General features: G+C 45.2%; 2 protein-coding genes across 4 annotated transcripts in view; both read right to left on the reverse strand.

The window, feature by feature from the left end:
• IFT52 (intraflagellar transport 52) overlaps positions 1-14,870 on the reverse strand; it is a 231,549-nt gene that overhangs the window by 110,132 nt on the left and 106,547 nt on the right. The window lies entirely within an intron of this gene.
• ARHGAP40 (Rho GTPase activating protein 40) overlaps positions 1-14,870 on the reverse strand; it is a 44,380-nt gene that overhangs the window by 27,677 nt on the left and 1,833 nt on the right. Inside the window, exon 1 of one of the 3 annotated variants that reach the window (XM_075517102.1) lies at positions 2,075-2,759. The exons of the other annotated variants lie outside the window; for them this stretch is intronic. Coding sequence (XP_075373217.1) covers positions 2,075-2,190 — 116 coding nt within the window. The 5' untranslated portion in view covers positions 2,191-2,759. Of the gene's footprint in view, positions 1-2,074; positions 2,760-14,870 lie in introns of those variants that run through there. 3 annotated transcript variants of the gene reach the window in all.

Here is a 14,870-nt window from a genome sequence, read left to right on the forward strand (position 1 = left end):
ATTTCCCTGACCGCTGTGACTTTAGGCAAGATGCTCAACCTCTATGCACCTCGGCTGCTCAGCTTAGGGACAAAGGGGGTGAGGGACCACATGGCTTTCAGAGGAAAGACTGCTAGTGTGTTTGAATCCTTTATAAAAAAAGCCATGAACTTGTTTTTTGTGTGATCGTTCATTAACGCAAAGGCTTTTTACAAAAGCAGATTCACACATACTAAATATTTGTCCTACAACTTCTTCGATGCTAAACAGAGTAAATCAGGATGATGGAACTCATTCTTGTTTCTTCTTGTAGCCCATTCTACCAGCTGTACCTACATCACAGCAGAGAATGAGTCATTATAAGTTGTTGCTCAGATGTATGGGAACAGGCAAGAGACTTTTAAGAGGTCACAAGAGTAACCTGCTGACCAGCACAAAGGAAGGAGGGGTTGAGAGATGTGCTGGAATCCAGCTATGCTTCACACGAGAGGTTTAGGGATGCAGGAAGACGGGAAGAACAGTCATAAGCTCCTTGCTTGGATTTCTCAGGTAAGAGTTATTACACGTAAGACAAAGTGCTTGGCTGTTACATTGCCATGAAAAGCCTCCCCTCGCCTAAGATTTATAACTAATTCTATAATAACCGGAGTGCCGCCTGCGAGCCCAGAGCCACCGACCCCAGCCACCCCATGCACCACAAGCTTGACAACACCGAGAGGAGGAGCGCGAGGCAGGAAGAGCTGGCTCAGCAATGGCTTCTTCTCAGCGGTGCTTTGGAGGCACGACACCACCACCGCCGGGCAAGCCGGTAGGTGTCTTAATGGGAACCAACGAGCATGCCACAGTTACTGCTGCAAAAATAAACAGTCATTAATGTCAATTAATTAGAAAACCAGGATGGCTGGCGTATCGTTGCCTTATTGTATAGGCGTGGTCTAGGTCAATCCTAGCAGGGAGGCTTAGTTACGCATATACATACGGGATGCATTTCACCTGCTGGTGAGTCCCAAATGAACAGATGCAAATTGCCACTTGCTAGGAGTTAAGTGTTTTGGTCAAAGTTAGTGAGCAAATTTGGGGTTTCTGCTGTAGCACCTCTTCAGACCTGACCACAGAGGTGTTCTGGCACCAGTACAGACACTGGAACTCCACTAACTTGTTTGGCAAAGACCATAAGTTGTTCCTGAATATTTTGATTTTTATCAAAGAAACCCTACAATACTCAAGGTGCTACTCTAGTTCTCTTGCACATGGGTAGTTTTAAAGTAATTTACCATATTATTCCTGTGTCGTTCCCCCTAAGATTATTTTTTTTTTTTTTTTTTTACATCTTAAATTTTGCCTGGGATCTTTTAAATATTTCCCTTCTTGCTTCTACACACAAGGTCAAAGCAGACTAGGAAAAATGAGAAGTCAGGCAGAAACATGAAAGTGTGAGCTATGGTTAGAAATAAAATCACTGTGAGGACATTCACACAAAACCAACAGGTTTTGATTACTGCAGCAGGGAGACGTTCTGAAACTTGGTGCAACTTCTAAGCTGATACAGATACACGTTAGATGAAGTCTTAAGTCATTTAATGTCATTTAAGCACACAACAGTACAGTGCGCCAAGGAAAGTAGTTCAATTTTCAGTTGTATCCTCCAGTATGTGTGCTTTGTGCAATATTTATTGCAGTTCTTACCTTCACATGGTTCTACAAATCACTGAACAGCCCTCGAACCCCACAAGCTGCCAGGACAGCATTACCACTGAATCACAAGGAAACACGCAGTCTGCATTTCAGCCCCCCCCAGCCATGCATGCACCCTCCAGGCCCCACTTCCACAGCTTGCTGCACTGATCTCAGTTATGAAGTTAATAAAAAAACAAAGGGGGGGGGGGGGGGGGAGTTTTTTAATAGGTTTCATTTCATGATCAAGGCAGTCAAAGCACAGTTTTAAAGAGCATATTATAGCCTGCTCACCTCTGGAAATTTACCTTGTTTCCACTTATCCTGCCCCAGGTATTGCCCTACCTCTACGCCCTGCCTTCAGGAGGAAGAAGAGCAGCGATCACCCCGTAGAGCCGTACCCCGCAACCACGCTCCGTACCTGCCGAGGCTGCCGAGCCGGGCGCAGCTGGCTGGCTGGGCGGGCACCGACACCACCGAGGGCCTGGGGATCCCGCTCCTGGTGACCCCAGAGCCGCGTGTCCCGTGCTTGTCCATGTCCAGGTGGGGAGGAGAGCAGCGGTCAGTCCCTCCGTGCCCCTCCGTTGCTGAGTCGAGGAGCGGCTGCCGAGCCTCACCACCGGTAAGGAAGGGCCCCTCCTCATCACCCACGAGGTGCCGATTGGGTGTCCGAGAGCATCCTCTCCTCCCTCCCCGCGTCCACCCGCCCGGGCGGACCAAGCAGAAGGCACAGTAAATCCACCTGCGCCTTCAAGGCAGCGGTGCCCGAGGCTGAGCCACCCACGCCTGGGACGCGAGCTGAAGGACACAGCCCACAGCCAGCACCCAGCCCTCGGAGTAACCAGAAAATAGCAGGGAGTTATTTCCAAGCCTGGGCTGAAGCTAAGGCTTGCTAGACGTTAACTCGAGCCTCAGCCGCGTGAAAAAGTAACTCCCACAAGCAGCACCGGGAAGGAGTCGTCAAACAGCATATTTGCTCCTCAAAATTGTACTTCTCTGAAGTAAGAGAACATCAAGAACAGCGCAGAGTATCTGCCTGGGGACTCAGGGGGTGCAGCAAATCATTAAAAAAGCAAATTCAGCATTTCCTCCCATAGTTGAGCAGTGAGTAAATCCCAGCTGTATGTAAGACACTGGTGTTGAAAGAGCAGCGTAAACCCGTAACACCCACAGAGAATATTTTGCAAGATCCAGATCCTTCTTTAAAATCTCATCAGCAAGCAACACACGAGCGAGCAAAGGGTTAAAGCAATCAAATTTCCGTCTCCCTTCCATCCTAAGAGGTTTTGTTCTTTCCTTGTTATTCTCTCCGTCAAACCTCCTTTCACAGTGTTTCTGTAACTTCCCTTTCCTCTAACATTTACTATTCATAATCCTGAAGTTAAAGGGACAAACAAGTCATTTACTTAAAGTTTCCTTAACGAAGACATGCAAAGCTTCTCCAGCACAGGTAATAACCCCACTCCTTGTTTCCAATATTCCCAGTAAGACTGGATCTATGGCTCAGCCTGCTTTGCCTGCAACGGCTTAAAGGGCAGCAGCAGCTATTTTAGAGACAATCCCTCATAAAAGCATGCAGAGGCTGTCTCAGTTTTGTTCCTTACCCATGAATACAGCTATATTTCCAGCCACTGCTTTAGCCCAGCCGCTTTCACCCCACCTTGTGAACACGCAGCAGATTTGTTGCAGAAGGAAGGCTGCCCGACTGCCCAAATTCCTGCCACGATCCCCCTTCGCAGAGCAGGGTTAGCCCAGACTCTGTCCCAAGCCTACCTGTAGGCAGAGCCCTGGCTGCGTCCAAGAGGGATCCCTGATTAACACCCTCTGCGCTACATTAAATTATATCAATTTTCCATGGTTTAGGCACAACCCCAGCCCGCAGCCTTCGGCTATACCCCAGCACAGCTTCAGTCCCCCGGGGAGGCGGAGGGAGGGTAATTTGGTCTGGGACTTTTACAACTCCCCACACTAAGTATGCAAAAATATTAATCAGATTTTTCTTTCCCCCACACTCTTTCTACTTACCCCAAATTCTTGCAAAATTTTATTCCTGCCCCCAAATTTTAGACACTGTGAAGCAAACCAAGAGGACAGCCTTCCAGCAAGAAGGTACCACCGTGCTGAAGGTGGGTCTTTCTCCAGGGAACTGAAAGCACCTGTGGGAAAGCTCTTGCGTACAGCTGGAGTTAGAGCTGGCTTCCCTTGGCTCGCTCCTCTTCCCGATAGACCCACAGGCCTTGCATATACATTGTGTGTTATATTTCTTATTTAGCTTATTCACTACAAGTGGTCCTAATCAGAATCATAAGGGATCAAATTCAAAACTCGGGTTATCCATATAGCTTCTCCTCCATCAGCTCCGAACCAAGATAAACCACAGAACAGACCAGACTGGAAGAATCTCAGCTTGTGAAATTCAGTTATAACAAAAACTCATCCACGAGCCACAGCTTTTACAACAGCACTGAATTACACATAGGCAGCATATTATTAAAAAAATGCATGCAATACGAAAGAGCTTACCAACATGCAAAAAGTAAATCAAAACAGTTCCGATGCTTTTATTCAGGTACACAGGCAACAGCAAAGCTACATCGAACAGAAGCCTACACCATCATATGTGACCACACAAACTGCCCAGGGTTTGAGACATGGGAGGGGAGAGCAAGGAGGGATGACCACAAAAACATCCATGAGAGGAGATGTGGCTGCTCTAAGCTTTGCTGGTTTTACAAGCTCAGGAAAGTGTTATTTCTCCCCTGGGAGCCCCCAGCCTTTCCAAAAGGCTTCCCACCAAGCACACCATGCCCTGACACAAGTGGTTGGGTTTCAGGCCATTCCTTCTGTATGCAAAAGCACATCTAAGCTGCCAGTACTGCAAGTAGATGGGCACAACAGCCCACAACTACATTTCTTTTATCCCTCAGCTGTGTTCCTTCTCATTACATTTCTTTTAATAACTTCAGCCAGCTGCTTGTGCTTTTTGACCAGCACATTTTCAGACAGACGGACTGCCAGTCACTCGTACGAGCGAGCTTCATCGTCGCAGGTTTCTAACACAGCAGTAATAATTCAGCCAGGCTTGTTGCACAACTGAGGCGAATTTAAAGTATCCAGAATGAAAACAGAATTCTTTAATGGTACATTCAGCTTTGATTACTCATACAAAGCAGTACACAAGCATTACTGAAAGTTTAAGATCTCTATGGATAACAACAGCTGCAGTACCATGTACAGCCTTTCACATATTCACTCCTGTCTGGACTTCGGTTATTCACGGCATTTGAGAGGAATAATCAGCAAGTTTATTTCCCAGCTTGTGAGAAAAGAGGTGGAGGAATAGGACATGAGGCCAGCTGAGTCTGCATTTTCAGACAGAGTGAATCAGGATAAACATTCCAACTCCAGTTTCGAGCTCTCCAGCATGCTTCATGCACCAGGACAGTCTTCCTGGCGTCATTAGAGATGAGCCAAGCTCACTAGGACGAGATCATCTGGATCGCAGGAGCTGAATTTTACTCAAATACGGAGACAAAGAGACATACCAATGCTCTCAGCAGCCAATTAGTTCAAATGAATCACTGGTACAGACCCAGCACTGTTATCGTCACAGCATTAGTGCATGAGTTATTTCTGAAGGTATCTACGTGCCCTGCCAAACTGACACAACTTGGCTCGCTCAGTAAACCTGATTTTTTCAGGACCAAAGAGGAGGGGGAAAAACATCCAACATGCTTTTGGATAAATGGGAATTTCAGCTGGGTGAAGCACACGCAGGCTTGGAGACCTAACGACTACAGGAATCCTCTGCCAGACGGCAGGGACCCCACCAGCCTGGGAGACCTGCCTCTGAACGCTGCCTGACAGAGCTCAGCATCCGCGCCTTCAGGTCGGCTTGCACACAGTGCTCATGAGCCGCATCGCAAGATCTCATGGCAGCACTACATTTTTCAAGAATCCCCAAATAATTTGTTACCATGAAAATCAAGTGCAAGTGAAAGACACTGCAATGTGAAGTAGAGCAGAAAAACCTGAACGTAGCTGAAATCCCTAACACGGAATTCTTTTTTCTCCAGCAGGTTTATTTTTACAGAGTACATAATATTAGGAAAGCCTGAAAATAATTTATCCCCCTTCCACCCCGTCACATATCAAGAAAATTCTCAAGTAGTGTTACCTATCCATCACGTGGACCCATTAAGATTAAGAGATTATTACAGTTTCTGGAGTCACCGAGGCGGTGAGATTATCCAAGTCCCAGCTTGTTCCCAGTCTGCCAGGGAGGCAGCACCCAGGCTGTGGCCTGGGGCAAAGCACTAAATTGCAATCACGTCTGGGTAACAGGCACCGGCTCCCAGCAGCCAGCCCCGCAACACCGGCTGGCTCTGCTCTGCCCTGAGCTGAGATCGAACAAGCATCTCAACCCAACAGCTGTCAAGAAACAGCCACAGCAACACTCAGACCCTACAAAGTGCTTCTGCTCGTCACTTTACTTCACGAGACAGGACCTAATTTGTCATGCTCCTGGGAGAGATACAGGCATGCCCACAGGAGCTGGGGTATCAACCCAGTGCAAGCGGAGAGGTAAAGCATCACCTTCCCCAACTGGCCAGCATCATCCCCTCGACCCTCCCTGCTCTACCCACACTTAGGGTGGCTCAGACCCAACGATGAGCGGTCAGACCCTGCTTACTGTAAAACCCAACCTGCCTGCAGCCACAAGCTGTGTGTCAGAGCACATAATCTGCTTTAATGCACCCAGGAGTTGTAACAAACAGAGGATTAGGACTTCAGGCAGTGGACAAACAGCAACGACAGATGCTTCCTAAGCTGAGATTGTTTGTACGCAGATGGCTATTAATCTCACATGTAAGAAAAAAAGAAAAAAACACTGGGCAAAGGAGGAACCCCTGGTATCTGGCGGGATGCGATGCTGTAGTAGAGCAGGACCAGCAGGCTGGCAGGGAAAGCCAGAGCCACTTCATCACGTTACCATCAGAAACGGCAGCTCTGAGCAGAGATCTCCACCAGACACGGGCCAGTGGTTGGGTACATGACTGCCTCCAGCTGCCCACCCTGTTTGATAACGTCATGGCTTGGGGAAGTGAAGGAGGAAAAAAAAAAAAAAATCTTACGCTCTTTAGACACAGATGTATATTTAGATAAGTGAACTGTAAAGTTGCTTAAACGTAATTACTACTGTAAATGTAATTTAAACCACCCAAAACATTTCCACTGCTCAAGGAAGAGCTGTAACAATAGGAGGAAGCGCTAAGACACAGCAGCTATTCTTAATACACAAAAACACTTATTCTGATGAAGAACCAAGACTTACTTACTAATTTAAATTAAATATGTTTCTGCCTCCTGGGCATTTTCAGACTGTATAAAATTAGAAGTCTTAGCAGGTTTCTGAGGATGACCTTGTTTATCTCCCTATTCACATGTGCCTGACATGTACCGGGTGCTGTGCCTTGCAAAAACCGTATCTTTCTCGCTGGACACTCAAGGCAGAAATAAGTGACAGGCACCAGATTAATAACTACCAAGCTGCTTGTTCACTTCCTTTAAACACAGGGACCTATTATCACTGCAACCAGCTGACAAAGTGCTACACATCATTTCTAAGGTGTGATAGAAGAGAGGCAGATGGGACAAAGGATCAGCAGTCATTTCTCTCTCTGGCTGTAATGAGTAACCACCACCTCATGCCAGCCCAGCTGTGTCAGCCGAGCTCACACGGGACTGGAGTCCATGCTGCAGAGCATGCCCCCACCACCACCTGCACGGAGCGCTTTGCGCCTCCTTAATTTTCATAGAAAAAGAATATGCAAGAGCTCAAATTCCCTAGCTCACGTCCCAGCCCATTTCACAAACCTCATTTTGATTTTTGCAAGTTGAATTTTCTGTTCCCTTCTGGGAAATGGATGGGGCAACAGAGCTACAAATAGAAAGAGTGCCAGAAATGGACTATCTTACTCTGCTGCCCCAGTTCTCAGTCCAAAGACATGATAGATTAAGTTGTCATCTTATTTATTTCCTGCACCATAATCACAAGCAGTGGGATGGGCTCCATGGGCTGAACTCACCATGAGTCAGTGTGTTCTCGGACATCCCATAGGAGTTACTGCCCAAAGAATGCCAAACATCCACTTTTGAAAGAAGAGAAGTCACGCACATGGCATGGCCCCACAATCAGGGTAGAAGCAAATGGTTCAGAGCTACCAAGGTTATGAGACAGCTACACAATAGCTACTGATAGCTTGACTCAGATAAGCTAGAGTTTTAGCAAGGATGGTAAGACAAGAGGAGGAGAAAAGGAGGAGTGAACTGATCATAGCTACACAACTAAGCTATTTATTAAGATTAAATTGGAATGCTTAGTCCAGAGTGTGGACTAAGTACAAATGCAGTTTTCAAAGCAATGTCTTGTTTAGGGGGGTTTTGATAGACTTTAGTACCTTATAGTTTTAAAAATCTCCCCAGAAGTTTTTATATTGGGTCAGACTAGCTGAAACTACTTCAGAGATTAGGCTGAAACCCCCTCTGTGTTATTGAAGCTTGTCTTGTTGAATGATTACTATAAAAACTAAATCCACTTACATAAATACTCCAAATTCAAGATCCAGAGAAAAATACTTACCAAATAGGTCCCCACACATTGTCTCTACACACGTGGATAAGGGCATTTACTTGGGAACGAAATGCCACTGTGCTCATTTGTGGGTAGGACGTCCATCAGCCTCTGAGCCAGGGAACAGAACGATACCCCCCTCTCAAAGGGAGTACCATTTTTTACAGATCCTGATTGCTCAATCAATTACTTCCAAAATAAAAAGAAAATTTAATATAGCCTGGTAGCAGAAGTTCTTGTTTAGCAGTCAGGCAATAGTAAGTGCCAATTATTCCACTCATAAGCAACAGTTGTGCTTGTACTCAAAAGCACCATTATTTATTCTAACAAGCTTCTGTTCTAGTTTGTCATCTCTTTAGCAATAACAGGTCCATCAGCAGGAATCCAAATTTCGCTGCGTGTGGAGAGATTACAAGTGGCCCATAATTTATATTTATGGGCATTCTCCTCATTTGTTCTCTAGAAGAGAGCTGGGACAGAAACAGAACTGGGCTGCTGCTTTAAAGGCTCAGAAGTTTAAAAAAAAAAAGTCAGCTGTCACTATTTTTGCTATGCTGGCACCCTGCTCTGAAGTCACCACACAGAGCTTGTTTGTACTAGTTTCATCTATAAACGACGCAACAGCTGGAACAAAACTGGTTGAGATGCTGAACCTGATTGTACAACACAGCTCACGGCTCTTACAGAGCTATTAGTAGTCAAGAGTTTGTTAACTCACTAGGAGAGGGTTTGTTTTTCCAAAATATTCATGACAAAGTTTAATTACACCAGTCTTCATGAAAACCAGGATCGGAAGATTGCAGGCATGATCTAGGACTTAGGGGCCAACAAGGGGATGGAAGAGCTTACTACAGACATTTCTAAACAGCTTTGTAGTGCAGGATTTAAAGGAAGAACACAGGGCAGGTGAGGTTAGTGGTGCAAGACCATCTCAAAGGTCAGAGACTAGAGTAGTGCCTATAAACCCCCACATGCTGTTTACTCTCGTGTAACAACCCACTGCTCTAACTGCAGGGCCAAAGAGAAGATGGGACATATGAAGTCTCAGGTATCAATGTCAAGTGATGTTGCAAGATAGATTTTTATTCTTCAGTTTACACCCAGTGTGCAAGTTCAGAGTAACACAGTGCTATTGCAAAGGCAAAAAGAAGACAGCACATATATCATCCACTGAATAAGCACAGTGAATCCAACAAGCTGAAGAAGCAGAAATTCAATTCAGACTCACAGGTGAGTTGAAAACTACAAAGATTTCATAAAAGTAAATCTAAAGACATATACACCAGCAGATGAACTATAGCAACTATGTTTTACCTCCAGCTCTAGTAAGTCTGATGAACTCTTATATCCAAACTGATGTTCAGGACTATATGTTTTAACCAGGCTGGTCTAAGCAACCGAAGTTCTGTACAATGGACATTCTCTGACACAGGCATCACTTGACTGTGGCTGCTGACTCAACTCCAGCTCAGGTTTTGGCCCAACACACAGCTCACACTGACACAGCTCAGCCTGATCTATGCTGGGAGCAGCACCACTGGGCTAAAGCAAGAGCTGCACGTACACCAGATACAAAGGAGAGGAGGAGATAAGACCTGCTGTCCTTGCAGCTGTGCAAAAGCAACTGTTGAGCAGCTTCCGATAAGAATGAAACTATTCAGAATTATCTGGAACAGCCCACAGGAATGGTAGAAACCAAACTTCCGTGATGGAAGGTGTAACTACATCACCTGACCCAAAAAGCTTTCAAGCTGACCCATCAGTATCTACACTGCTGAGGCTCCCAGGCTTCCCACTGTGATACTGGGACACCTGCACCATGATGGAGGAGGAAGGATGAGCATTCTCACCATCAGCTGGGAAACTGGCTTCCTCATAAGCACGAGTTATTGAATTTGTGAATTAATGAAGTAATGAATTAGAGAATTAACAAGTTACACCAGCCCGTTGAAAGGGGACTATGCCCTTGTTTGATTTTTACCTAATGAGCTCATGTAATAAAGTTGGATTCACAGGGTACACCCTCCTGTAACTTTGAGAGGTCCAAACGAACCATGACACTTGACCCACTACTACCATCAGAAAACGTACTCGTATAGGTTTAAGTGATATTCATAGATGTCCAACGAGCAACCAAGCAGCAGCTTCTTGACCTTTACAAAGACTAGTTTTTCTTTGCTATCTGCTTTGTTGACACCGACAATGAGGTAATGCTAACCCACTACAAAATTGCACAGACCTCACTAGCAGAGTTGACAGAAAAGCCTTAAAGAAGCAATTCCTTGGTCCTACTTATAGATTTGTCCCCTGGTTAGGTTTTCTTCCAGCTAACACATCATTGCAGCTAGAATAAGCTTTGCAAAAAGTCATTCTCCAAAAAGCTTTTTCCACAATGCATGCTGGTATTTCATAAAGCCTTGAATTCTCCCAGCTGACCTGGCAGGTCTGTGCTTGCTCCAAACTCTTCCTGGCCTGCAAACATCCGGCAGCTTCACGCCTGCTTTACGCTGGCCAAGAGAGCGTAGGAAGCGCAAAGTGAATGAACTCTGAAACTCTTGGATTAGGGATATCGTTAGAAGGACTGCTCCCAGGGGGTATCCTTCCTCTCCCGTTAGTCAAAGGAAATACTGCATCTAAATACAGCGGTTACCTTTATCTACCTTCACCCTTCTTATGCGCAAGCTGGAGTGAGTCCAGGATTCTGGAATATTTGACCAAAACAACTGTATCTCAGATCAGCTGCAGGGATGTATATATTGCAGCCTCATGTCTACCTTCCGCTATGAGGCATGCAAGGATTTCCTTCCACTGTGTTAGCCCTGCTGTTTTCAAACATTAACATTGTCTGAGCTTTACCTTGACAGAGAAAAACAACTTTCATCAGCAAAGCTGTATTTATTTGTTGCCTAAAGAGGATATCCTTCCAGTTCCATTATATATTGGCAACGTGCTATAGACCTTGCAAGAGTTACAGGCTCCTGTTGACTCAAGAGCTTATAGAGTCCTGTTTTTCCTCTAGAATTCAAACAGCACCCTCAAGACAAGAATCATCACACTCATTTCCAGCCCTGGTCACTTGATTAGAATTGTCAGAAGTATGATCAAGCAGGAGAAAAGGAGGTTCAAGGACTGGCAGCATGCTCGACTGTGTACATACAGAGACACAGAGAAATCTGAGCTCCCAGGGCTCCAGCATAACTGTTGATGTGGCAGCAGCGGTGAAAAAGTTTTAAGTTGACAGCACGTGAATGGTAACCACCATGATCAAGACAGCCTCACACACAAGCTTCAGAGCCATGACGCAAAAGTCCTCTTCCTACCCCAAACTAGCAGTGCTACAAAACAGGACCCACCAGGCAGACTTCCTTTCCTCGTGTGCATGCTCTCCTCGTCCACCCCAGGCTAAGCCCAGTGAAGGTTCACCAAGAACTGAAAATTAAGGAAAAGGACATCTGTCATGCCACCTCCTCCAGGAAACGGGCACTTAAGTGACCTCAACTAATTCAGAAACAAGACCCTTAGAGAGAAGAGTGCAGAGGGAAGGGTGTGAAGAGTACTCTGCATTTGTGCCATTACGCTGTTTCTTAGTTACAATGATGTCTCTCCCATGCTTCATTAGGTGACCCAGGCAGGGATAACTGGGAGGAATAAAACGATAACTCTTGCTCAGGAGCCTGCTGTCACTGTTTCATCAATGCACAGGCTGCCTGCTCCGCTACCACTGAACCATAAGTGTATAATGGTCAAGGAGGCTCTTGCCACTGCCCTCACCACCTTCTTGGCAGTCCCTTCCCAATATATACGTAAGAGTAACGTGTTGGTATCAAACTCCGCTGCTATCAAAGTCCATCATCCTAGTAGGAACCTTCTATAAAAGAGCAAAAGAGGACAAAGGGGTAAGTACATTAGTGCTGCAAAATCAACAAACAGGAATTCACGCACTAGAAGCGTGCTTAAGTCTCAGCCAAGCTGTTTACCAAAACGCTGAGGTCTCAACTATATGCTGTATTCAGTGTCATTTCCTACGCTCAGGCTCCACCATATGATGGAATCGTGTATGTTCACATGGACATCTCATAGACCATAAGCCACAGTATTCAATTCAAGTAGCCAGGGACGTTGCAAGTTATCATAGATGAAAAAATAATCCTATTATACAAAAACTAAACAACTCTCAGACAACTAGTGAGTTAATAAGAGGCTTGGCAGACATTATGCAATAAGATTCAAGGGTCCCAAAACTTCTCCCTCTAAAAATTTAAAAGGATACGAAAGACAGACCAGAATGTTGCTTTTTTTAAAAGGTCCTGCAGTGGGGGTTGCCCTATTATTTTTCTGTATGACAACAGCAAAGTTCCCTTCATACATAGCTAGCACAGAGGATTTAGTGAGAAAGATCCTCATTTTTACAAGAGACCCAAATTTTGCAGACAGCTCAACAGTCCAGGCACTAGCAGCCCTGGGGCCAATGGAATAAGCTATGCAGATGGAAACAATTATTTAGGAGGGGAAGGACTCCTGCATGCATGGAGCAACATCTCACTAAAACTGAAGCCTCCCACTGACACATTCCAGACTCTTGGAGTAATCTACTTTGGGGAATAGACTTTAAGCTACATCAGCTTTTGTATTTCTTTCTCCAAACTTCTTCGCAATCACAAAACACACTCCCCTGCAAACTGACCTAACAGTCTTAGCAAACAGCAACAAATACCAGAAAGTACTATAAACATCTGAATCTAAAACCTAGTTAGAGACCTAACTTTTCAAGCAATAGGTTCTGATTTCAGACGGGCTTTTCCGTACACAACACACCTGGAGGGGCTTACCCACACGATTAACAATGCTGCAGTGATTGACTTCTACCTCAAGTCCACGGTATAAAATAATAAATAAATTGTACAGGCCATATTTGATATGTAGAATATCAAATTGAAGTGCCTTATATAACTCAAAATCATGTTTCTTAGAAAGGAAGACCATTACAGAAAGGAATAGCACTAATTGATTAGAAATATCTAATTAAGGGTAATCCTTTCAAGCCAGCTGCATAAAGAATATTTCATATAATATGTTGCAGGAGAAAAATAACTCCAGCAGGTTTCAATTAAGACTCACCACCATATGGATTTTACATTTGCAGCAGGAAGGCTCAAACACCATGTCACAACTAAGACATTTTTATGTCTCCAACTGAAAGCACTTCAACTGCTTGGAATAGAAGCATATGGGCCATAACATCTCCAATTAAGCAAACATTTTGCTGAACTGAGAGCCTAAAAGACATAGGAAGCTAGAATATACTGTATTCTTGGTCATGCATTGTAGCCTCTAACTTTTAAAGGATAAAAAAACCCAAGAGCGTATAGCATGTACACTTGCAACCTTTAGCGCCCTCCTCACCCACCCAAAGCAGAAGACCCCAGCGCAAGTCACCCAGTGACTTTTAACGAGGCACTAAAGGAGCGGGGGGTCCTTTGCTCCGTGCAGACAGAGAAGGGCACTGTTTCCCAGAGCAGTTTCCATGCGCTATCACAAGCACACGTAAAAGGCTCCTCAGGTCACCACCTCATCCAACCTCCTGCTTAAAGCTGGGTCAAAACAGAAGCCAGACCAGTATGCCGAGGGCTTTGGCCAGTTGGGTCTTGTAAAGGGCTGAGGTGCCACAACCTCTGTGGGCCCCCGTTTAAACACTCCCCGTACTCACAGGGAGCGACATCTTTCCTAAAGGCAAGCTGGACCCTCACCCGTTTCAATTAATAAAGCTTTGACAAGTGGCACGTTTCTCCATCCAACTAATCGAAGATGCTATGAACTGGAAAACAGCGCTTACGGGTTTTTCCTTTCGGCAGCAAAAACACCATCTCAAAAACACGTCTTGATTAAACCAAGAGCTACGCTGCTGCCGTTGCGCCCTCTTGGGGCACAAGGGACCATGAGCCAAATCTTGAGCATTATTTTTCTACATGCAGCTGGACCCAAGAACCCCGATTCCTCTTTACCAAAAACAGATGTCAGCGAAGTTAAATCATCCCATGACTCCTCCAGGAGAAGGATGTAAACAGCCACAGCTCACCCAGCTGTTACCAAGAGAGGCCCCGCTTACAAGTTAGGGATCCCAACATCCTGCAAGACCTTATCCCAAAATGCTTTGACATACTTTCATGCTTTCAGACATGTTTATCATGGAAATCCATCAAAACACATTAGGTTACTTGAGTTTACACTAGATTAGAGTTTGGGTCTTTTATCAACTTCTTCCAGAGTTTTGAGTTCAGAGGAGAAAGAAACTGCTATCTATGTTTTTCAATGTACAACGCTTCCCAGTGAGTCTTAAGGTTTAACAAACCCCACCCTACAACATGCCTGCAAAGTAAATGCTTTATAAAGAAGGGGGGGGGGGGGGGGGAGAGATTAAGTGATGTGCAAAAGGTCACAAAACATCTACAGTACAGTTTGGTATATAGAAATGCAGGCTTCTGTCTCCCAGGAGGCTTAACCTCAGTCAAAAGAAACTACCACTAATGCTGTGCTCCAGAGCGTTCAATCCGGGTTTTGGTATCAAACTTTTGCAGCTAAGAAA

This window comes from Mycteria americana, chromosome 14, assembly GCF_035582795.1.
Source record: "Mycteria americana isolate JAX WOST 10 ecotype Jacksonville Zoo and Gardens chromosome 14, USCA_MyAme_1.0, whole genome shotgun sequence".
Classification (NCBI taxonomy): Eukaryota; Metazoa; Chordata; class Aves; order Ciconiiformes; family Ciconiidae; genus Mycteria; species Mycteria americana.